This window comes from Nothoprocta perdicaria, unplaced genomic scaffold (assembly GCF_003342845.1).
Source record: "Nothoprocta perdicaria isolate Ctin4 unplaced genomic scaffold, notPer1 scaffold_118, whole genome shotgun sequence".
In the NCBI taxonomy this organism is placed as follows: Eukaryota; Metazoa; Chordata; class Aves; order Tinamiformes; family Tinamidae; genus Nothoprocta; species Nothoprocta perdicaria.
The window spans coordinates 1,097,390-1,106,869 of record NW_020454294.1 but is presented as its reverse complement, the minus strand read 5'-3'; the positions used below and the strand labels follow the sequence as shown (position 1 = coordinate 1,106,869).

Below are 9,480 nucleotides of genomic sequence, written 5' to 3'. Positions count from 1 at the left end.
GCCGTCTTTTCTTTAGTATCAAGTACAATTTGTCTTTTGCTTGTGAAGATTTGGTAAATCAGAAGGCAGATAGATAGCGCAGATGGTCTGAGGTGTCGGGTCAGATTATGGTACGCCTCAGTACAGTGCTAAGCTCATTCTGACGGAAAACCCTGATATTATTTTCACAGATCTACACAGTTCACTTGAAAAAACCCCTCCGAGCCATTTACATCATTTATGTGAGGCTCACAGCTAGCGGGATGGAAAAGCTTTCAATACTGCTCATTTTCATAAAACTCGACAGAGCTGGGGAGACAGAAAAGCACAGACAAAACTCATGAGTTCAGAGACACTTAAGAGAAACTTAAAATAAAAAATGTGGGGTGCACTTCGGTTTCACCTTGCGGATTCAGGTTTGATATGTCAGTCCACTGAAGGGAAAGGAGGAGAAAAAAAAACATAAAATTAAAAGACGATCTGCAAGTGTTGCTGAGGATCAGGCACGGAGGGAGAGATTCCCTTCCTGCCCGAGTCCTCTCCGTTGGAACGGCTCGGAGCAGGATCCCAAAGACCCCGCTGGACAGAAATAAAAAAAAAAATAGACAAATAAATAAACAATAGGAAAACGAGCCCTCCTCGCTGTGAGCACTGGGCTTCCCTAGCGAGGGGCTGGGGAGGTGGCGGAGCCGGGTGCGTTTGAGCCTCCTGCCCCGGGGCTCCCCGCACAGGGTGCAGGAGGCGGAGGGTGGAAACGGGCACTTCGCTCTCGCTACCATTGCGCTTGGTAGCATTGCAAGCCTTCATTTACTTCTATTTTATTTATTTTTTTAAGCATGCACATGAGCCGGCTCGGGAGCCTAATGGCCCTGAGCAGAGCGAGGCTCCGCAGTGAGAGCCGAGCCTGGAGGCTAAAGAAACGYGTCCTCGTCAGGCTCAGGGGACTGGGGACTGTCCCCCAGGTCGCCAKGGACGAGTCCGACAGGGAGGGGACACGACAGCCCTTCTAGGGGCAGAGAGCAGGGGCACAGACACCGAGATACCCCGGAGTTCCGTCTCAACCAGCTGCCTCCCGCAGCTGTAAAAGCCGGGGAGGATATTTGGGAAGCGGCACCAGCGGTGCCACGGGGTCTTCCTGACCGTTTCCAAACCTCCCTCTCTCTCCCCAGGCTCTTATCCTTCAGGAGGGGAATTTGGGGCGAAAACAGAGACTTTCCGTCTGCGGGGAGCGCGATATTTGAGCGATAAGTGGTGGGCGATGCGGCGCCTCCGCTCCGGTTTTGTCCCTTCTTTTATTTCGTATAATAGGGGCACTACCCATGACATTATTAACCAGCCGCAGTAACATCCTCAATTTAGGAAGCAGCTCGGAGCTCTGCCGCAGGTAGMGCGAATCCCTGCGGAGATTAACCCGCTGGAGAGGGAGAAATCAAACTGCTCATAAAAAWATATATATCTCAGAAATAAAATACTACTGTCAAGCTATATCGTCCTGRCGGTCCCTCTTACACGATGCCCGCTTTGGCCTGTGGACAGGGCGTCCCTCGAGTGGGTCCTAAAGCCGTAATTAACCCCGGGAATGAAAAGCCCCGGGCAGCTCCTGGTCCCGAGCCGGGATTTGTGCCCCTTTCCCAGCTCGTCCGGGGCAGTGTGAGGAGAGGGATGCTCTGCAACAGGACACTGGGGTCGCTTATAGGAAAATGTTTTTTTWAAACTACCTGCGCCTGCGACCGCGGGATCGCCAGAGGCTCCCGGGGCCGTTTCCCTGCGCCGGGAATTTGGAGGACTGGGATTTTGGAGGAAGGAGCTGGCTCCTTCCTGGTTTGACTAGTGGTGGCCACTGCTTGGGAGGCAAACGGAGGGCATTTCTAGCTTTGAACCTCGCACAAAACCGTTGCCTCAGCGTTTCGTGTCGTCCCAGGGCTATGGGCAACGGGCAACGCTGAATAACGCACCCCGAAGGAAACCCGCGGGGGTTAAGCAGCCCTGGAGCACCAGGTAGCCTTAAAACCTCCCGGAATCTTCAGGCCAATGAAGGATTTACAGCCTCGCCGTGTGTTTTGCATGTTTCCTTTTATTATTTTTTTCGAGGGTTATCCTTGCTGAAATAGCACCCACTATCACTCCTTTTATTCCCCAAATGAGCTATGCTTAAAGTTGTAATCTCCTTAATAGGAAGTGTGCACAGGTTGACTCTTCACTTAAATTTCTGATATCCACTGAAAGTACCAAAATGTCCCTAAAACTCTGCCTATCGACAAAGATGTTCCGCGGATAACCCATTTCCACTCTCAGAACAGGCATTTTTTAACTCTTATAATTTCGCTTTCCTGCAGTGTGAGAGCGTCGGACATGGGCTGATGAATTTCGTGTTAGAAGAAGGATTTAGAGACGGAAATGAAAAGACTGTCCTCGCACGAGGCCCTTTTCAAGGCCGGGGCTGCCACTGGACAAGATTTCTCCTTAATTTTCTTAAGCGCATAGCTCACAAGGGCTATGTAGCCCCTCATCCATCTGGATTTGGCTGGCTAGTACCTTTTCCTGAAGGTTAACACACAAAACATAACCAAAGGTTAACACACAAAATAATATTTTTTAAATGTTATTATTTCTTTACAACTCATGTTTCAGTAAAAACACTTAAAAAAAAACCACTTAAAAAAAAAAGGCTGATTTCTGTCAAGGCTTTCTCTAAAAAACTTATGCAAAAGGCAAGAAACAAAAAAAAAACTTTAAATTAATCTGGTTACTTTTGCCTGTTTTGCTGCTTCCCCTTCTCTCTGTGTGAGCTCCTCTTTCACACCTTGTTTTCCCTCTTAGGAACTTTATCATTACTATTGCTATAGCTATTACTATTTCCCTGAAAAGAAGGCATTCTTGCGCTCCCTTCCTTTGAAAGCAGGCAGAGAGCTGGAATCTTATGGAAAACTTGTTTCAGGTATACGGAAATGTAGAGAGATCTTTTAAATATTAAATATTACCCGTTCCCCCCAAGGTGAGGGGACAGGAGGGGGCAGGGGGTGCTGTCTTTTGTCTGAAAAAAACAAAACAAACAAACATACATACACACCTCCCCTCCGCGATAAGCTTTTTAAAAATTATTATTATTTTTATTTATTTATTTTTTTAAATCTTGCTAGTGGCTTCCTGAACCTCACAGGGCTGTAAAGGCCAGGAGTTTTGTCTTTTGGTGCAACCCGCTCATTCTCTTCCTGAAATAACCAGGCACTTTTGGGATTCAGAAGAAAGTCCCGTGGCTAGAGGAAACCCAGGAAGAAAATCACGGGAGACTTAGGAAGAATAAGAATATGGCTCTGCCTTGCTCTTTTTTTGGAGGGACTTGGCACAGAGGCCCTAGAGATCATCTCAGGCCACTGCCAGCATTGGCTGAGCATTGACCCTTCTCTCTGCTTCAAAATCCCTGCTTTTTCTCCCCCTTTCCATCAACTAGAAGGGACCTTGCCAAAGGGGGAAGGGAGCAGGGCCACATGAGCAGTAGCAATGAGGAAGCCAAGGCCATGGAGTGTCTTGGTTTTAGGATTTTTGGCTGAGGAAGCAGGAGATCCTGGTGGTCTACCAGGATGGAGGCAGCTGGTTATGGAGCCCTTCCAGAGGCCAGCATTGACTGCACCTCTTGTCAGAGGAATGCAACCCATTCCTCAACCAGAGGTGACATCATGGAAGAGTCTGTCCTTCTTGAGGTCTGGGGAAATAAAATACCCGTTTATATATGCATTTATTTAATTTAGAGACATATTATCACAAAGCAAGGCAAAACAAAGAAGGAAGATATATCGGGATGCAAAGCTCCCCTTTCTCCAGTGATCAACTTGGGGCAGCTCCCCCTTCCCTGTGATAAATTGGAGGGTTAAAATTACTCCTGGGCCCTGTGGGGCTCCTGGTGGTTGGAATTAACTGGGAAGATCCCTATGACTCTACCCGATGCCTGCTAAARCAAGCAACAACCATCCAGGTCAGCTCATGTCCCTGAGGACCAACCGATGGGCCACCCAACTTCTCTAAGCACCCTTGGTTGAAGAGCATGGAAGTGCTGGAAGGCCAAGAGGGAGGAGACCTCTTGGGAGGGCCAAGGAGACCATGAGACATGAGGAGACATGGTGGAAACGAGAGGTAATGGGCATCATTGAATGGAGGCTCATGGACATGGTGGAAATCATGTGCTTTTCCAGCATGAAACCTCTGTTTCTCGGAGTTTTCGGGGCAGCACGAGGGGCAGATGGGTCCTCCCCAGCAGGGGTGGCAGAAGCTCCCCGACAACCTCCCAATTTCCACTTGTTCAGGAGCTCCTGCGGGCCCATGGCGGTTCCCGGCGCAGGGAGCTTTGCTCCCCGCGGGGAGGCAGCCGGCGGCGGCGGCGCCGTCTCCCCGGTAGATGGAGCATCCTCCTCGCTTTTGGCTCGCTCCGCGCCCCGGCCAGCGCCGGCGCTCGCCCGCCGGCCGGCGCCGCTGAGGCGCGCGGAGCGCCCCGGCCGCCGCGGGTAGGTGCCGGCCATTTTCCCGCCTCGCCGCGGGTAGGTGCGCGGCGGGTGGCGGCCGCCCTGAGGCGAAGGAGGAGGCGGCCGGGGGCCATGTTGCTTCCCGGCCTTTTCCTCGCCTTCCCCTCGGTTGTCAGGGCCGGTCACCTCCCCGAGCCTGGTGGCTCTCGGGGACCCTGCAGCGGGGCGAGGGCTGCGCGGCTGCCATCCCTCTGTGACCCGGGGGGCTTCGCGCCGCTGCCCCGGGGGGCCATTTTGTGGCGGGCACCTGTGGTGTTCTKAGCGGTGTCAGTATTTTTGCCCCAACCCCGATATTTTATGAAAAATATCCTTTYAATACTTATTTACTTGTTTATTTTTTAAGTTCCAGGAGCTTTACGAGTAAATCTGCAGTAACATCCTGCTTGGTAGGTGTTTTGGAGAAAAAAAGTGAAGTATGTCAACCGAAGAAACATTTCTGACTCTATGGTGAATTTAAAAATAGGTTGTCTGCAGTTAGTAATGCAGTCGTGGTGCACAGCAGGCTCTGTCAATGCATTGGAAGGCATAAATTGAAAACATTAAAAATAGGGAATTTATAAATGTAGAACCAACTCATTATGTTATACCAACTCATATTGGTACTATGTAGGATTGTCCCCAGTCAGGAAAGGGTTTTGGTGGTGTTATAAACAGTGAAAACAGCAGCAGGTTTTTAATAAGAAACCTTAAATACAGTGTTCAAGTGTCATTACTGGGTCTTGAAAATGATTCTGTATAAACGACCTGAGAAGGATCATGAGAGATGTAGTGTTTTTTATTTTTTTAAAGTCAATAAAAAGTTAATCTATAAATCTTTTAGTCTACTGTAGGCTATTGTAGACTACTTAAGTCTGTTGTAGACTTACGTCTTACACTTGTAAAAGAGTTCTGTACTATCATGAATATATCTGCAGAAATATGGCTTTCTTCAGATGAAAAWTTTAAAATGTTTTATACAAACCATTAAAAATAATTTGGCAATCATAACAATTATAACACTGAAAAGATTTGTGTAAACCCAAGATAAATTAGTGTTGTTATACACAGCAGTGTGGCATTAATTGTCATAGCAGATTTTTAAAGAGTAGAAAGTCATACCAGCAAAAAATATATCACGGGTTACTTCAGGAAGATGTTTATAAAGGATGCTGACATGTTTCAGGATATAATTTGAGTGCTAAGCATTTGAGTTGAGGAAAGAAGTCTCTTTTATAGATTATTGGTGTTTTACCCCGTTGATGAAGAACACGGCCATGGGTGTTGTCAGTGAGGACATGAAATCACACTACTCCAAGTCTGCTATGAGAAATGACATTAATGTTACTGTACTGGTAATGGCTAGAGACTCAGTCAGACAATCCATTTGTGGTTTCTGCTGTCTATACAACCTCAAAATATATGGCATGGTGGAATTTTATGTAATTATGCTTATTAATGTAATACAAAAATGCAATATTCGTATTTTATTAGTGGTCGTATTCTGAATAGCATTGACAGTAGCAGACAGGGAGGTACCTCATCATATATAATACTGTTTTATTACTTTTTAATACTGTTTTACCCATCTGCTGTATATTGCATATTTTTCACTCTTTAAAGTATTGAAAAATGCAYTGGTGTCAAAACTAGCAATTTAATATATGGAGAGCTGTGAAATATGCCACATCACTGATAGTTTTTGATATGTGATTCCTCAGGAACATAAGCTTCATCCAAAGAACCCCAGCACTTCAGAGAGCTTGAAAGAGTCACATCTTGGAAGTTGTCAGTTGTCCAGCAATTCACGTGGTTTCTGTTTTAAGTGTTAACCTCTGTTTTAAAATCTACTAACTTATAAATTGCCAGTGCTGTTGAACCTCTCAGCCATTTTTGCTAATAGCACCTTTTGCCTCTTGATTAGCAACTTGATGCAGTCTAATGCTAATAGCCTCTTGATTAGCAACTTGATGCAGTCTTAATACAGAGTAACTGTCTTTTGCAGTTATGTTACTTCTCTTAGTAGTATGACCAAGATCAAGTATTTCCATATGCTTGCTTTCAGAGGCACTAATTATTTTGACAACTTTAAATAAATTGTATTGTACTATGAAGTTACAGGGAAAAAAAGTCTAATTTTAATTCTATTCCTGTCTTTTATAAAAATATCCAAATTATAATAATAGTGCTGTTAATGACAAGTTGATAGAGTAATATGTAGYATCTTAATAATAAGCTGTTTTACATTCTGCTCTATTCTTAGTGTACTTTGTTACTTTGTTGTGATTTATAAGTCAATGAATATGAAATATTGTGACCTGTGTAATACTTTTATAAGATAATGTTATATTTGTGTTTTTTTTCCCTAATTTACCTATCTGCCTTCTGTTCCTACCCCAATTTCTGTTTTTTTTTTTTTTTTTTTTNTTTTTTTTTTTTTTTTTTTTCTTATGTGAACTGTCTATGAACCAACTCACATTAACACTGTTAAACTACTCCTAGAAAAGGAACAAATCTTTAGTGTTCTCCACATGGTGCTTGCTGTTTGACCCCCAGTTTACTAATACAGTACAAGTTTCCTGGACTGTTTAAACTTCCATAGGATACTTATGTGCAGTGCCTAATTAAATATATTTTAGGGTCAAATACACATCATTCCACCCTGGTAGGAYTGTTTCATTTTGCATGCTGCATACCAAACAGTGTTGTTATTATCATCCTAAAGAATCACTTTATTTGCCTTTGCAGTGTGTAAAAGCAAAAATATTCTGCACTGACCTGTGGCTTCAGGAGTATTTACTTAATGTTTTTTTCATAACTCAGTCTCTTGCATTAAGTATTTTTATTATTACTGAAGTGTTAGGTAGATTCATTTCTGTGAAACAGCCGGCATTTTAAAAGCCCTTTCCCTTCTTTTCACGGTCTCAGTGTAGAACAAATTGCAGTCTTAAGACAACCTTAGTTAGTGCCATTGGTTAATTAGTGCCATGGTTTTCTTTTCCCCTTTTTCCTGCGTTAGGATCTCATCTATCCAGTGTATCCCCAGTTTGTTGTGGCTTGACTTTTTATACAGAATTAGGGGCATGGTGAAGCCACAGTGGGATGGTGAAATTTCAAGTAGCTTTGCTCTTGTGTAACTCCAAAATACATCCGAAGTAACTACGTGTATTCAGCGCTGTCCCATTAAAACACTGCAAGCTTCTTAGAAGACTACACGCTTCCCATATTGTTTAAAAAAACCCATAACTGAATTTATGTACCTCGCAGCACTATGAAACAGAAGTATAAATTAATTTGTAATAGTCCATCCTAGTTTACAAGGCACATAAATTCTGTTTTTAAACCCACATTCGTGGTCTTCATCGCAATGTGCTTTGCAGTTTCACAGAGTGCGCAGTAGCTCTCCCATTGTCAGCATTGCTGTTGATAGGTTTAATAAACCAGCTGCTGAAGAGGCTACATATTTTGTGCACAAGCATCTTTTATTGTATTCCTCAAGGCTTCTGAGGGCATTATGCCTCTCAGAGATAGAACTGTTCCAGCAACCTCTACTTAGATGATGCACCTCCCTTTCTTACTGTGGCTTTGACTTTCAAGGAGTCCATTACCGTTCTCAGTGAGAAGTTTGGTTCCACTGAAATGGTTGAGGTAAAGAATTCAAATATCCTGTCTTAAAATATATGTTATTTTCTTGTAATTCTGACTCACAAGTCAAAGCCTTTGACGTTCTCTGTAAAATCTTGAATTGCCATTTTTCTTTTTATAGTTTACACAATGACTGACAGAGTCTTAAGCAACTTGGACAAACTTCTGCTTCAGTGTGGTAGGCCCTGTTTTGTGTTTTTGAACAATTAAACAGCTACATTAACCTAAAATGAGAAAATTTGTGATAGAAATGAATTTTTTTTTTTTTTTTTTTTGGCCTATATGACGATTTGCTAGATATAAGTTTATGGAGAGAGGGGCTAACTACTACTTGATAGCAAAACTACATGTATGAAGGGGTAATTTTAGCTTGTCAAAATCTTAATTACTGTTTGTGCTATAAATATTGTACAGCATATGTCTGTTTCACCATTTTTTATAGCTATGTATGAAAAAAATTTATACTTTCTTCTTAGTTTTCCATCTGGAACAAACCTCTTATGCTAAGGAACATATGAAGGAAGAGATAAACTGTAAGTAGAGATCTGCTGTTTTATCAGTCATTGAACACACTGCTTTTAATTCATTAGACCTGATGCATGTTTTGARTTCCAGAGACGGAAGCAAGTCGAATAATGAAGGCTGTCCTATGTCCTGCATTCACCCTACCTCATCTTTTGCCATCAATACTCACTCATTCTCCCTCGTAGACTTTGTTTTTGCCTTCCACTTTTAGCTCATGGTGTTCAGCTGTCTCATGGGCAGCCAGTTTCACGCTGCGCCATTTCCTGCTCTTCCTCTGTAGCTCCTCACAGTCACTAGCAGTTCTTTGATTCAGCTGTGCTTGCTCATTACATCTGCCACTTGCCTCCCTTTCTTTCTTCATGTTTTTTATTCTCCTCGGTTTTGGACTTTTGCCTCCCAGTTTCTTCTCTCTTTCTGTAATAATAAAAGTTCTCTCAATTGAAATTGTCTACTCAAGCTTCCTTTTTTTTTTTTTTTCCTGAAGTCCAGCAGCTTGCATTTTTTTTTGAAATTTAAAAACAGTAGACAAAATGAGAACATCTTGTTCCAGACATTTTTTTTTTTTTTTTTTCCCACAGCACTAGCATACAGCATAATATTGCAGGCCTAGGTCTTTTTTATCATCATGCTATGTGATATCGCTCTGTTACGAACGTAATTGTGGTAGGGATGATTCTTCAGGCAATCTGAGGACACCTCTGCTCATCACTGATACATTTTAAAGTAGAAATTGAAGCTTGCAACCTTTAGAAGAAAGAATAGGGGATAGTTCTGGTGTGAYTGGTGTTCCTTTTGGAGGCAGTATTCCTTGGCAGATCTGTACAAGCACATATTTATA

General features: G+C 43.2%; 1 protein-coding gene across 1 annotated transcript in view; it reads left to right on the top strand.

The window, feature by feature from the left end:
* The first annotated feature begins 4,843 nt into the window (after positions 1-4,843).
* The window catches only part of CUNH14orf39 (chromosome unknown C14orf39 homolog), a 30,957-nt gene continuing 26,320 nt past the window's right edge, over positions 4,844-9,480 (top strand). The window contains exons 1-3 of the mRNA XM_026053766.1: positions 4,844-4,882; positions 8,239-8,295; positions 8,594-8,650. Coding sequence (XP_025909551.1) covers positions 8,247-8,295; positions 8,594-8,650 — 106 coding nt within the window. The 5' untranslated portion in view covers positions 4,844-4,882; positions 8,239-8,246. The remainder of the gene's footprint in view (positions 4,883-8,238; positions 8,296-8,593; positions 8,651-9,480) is intronic.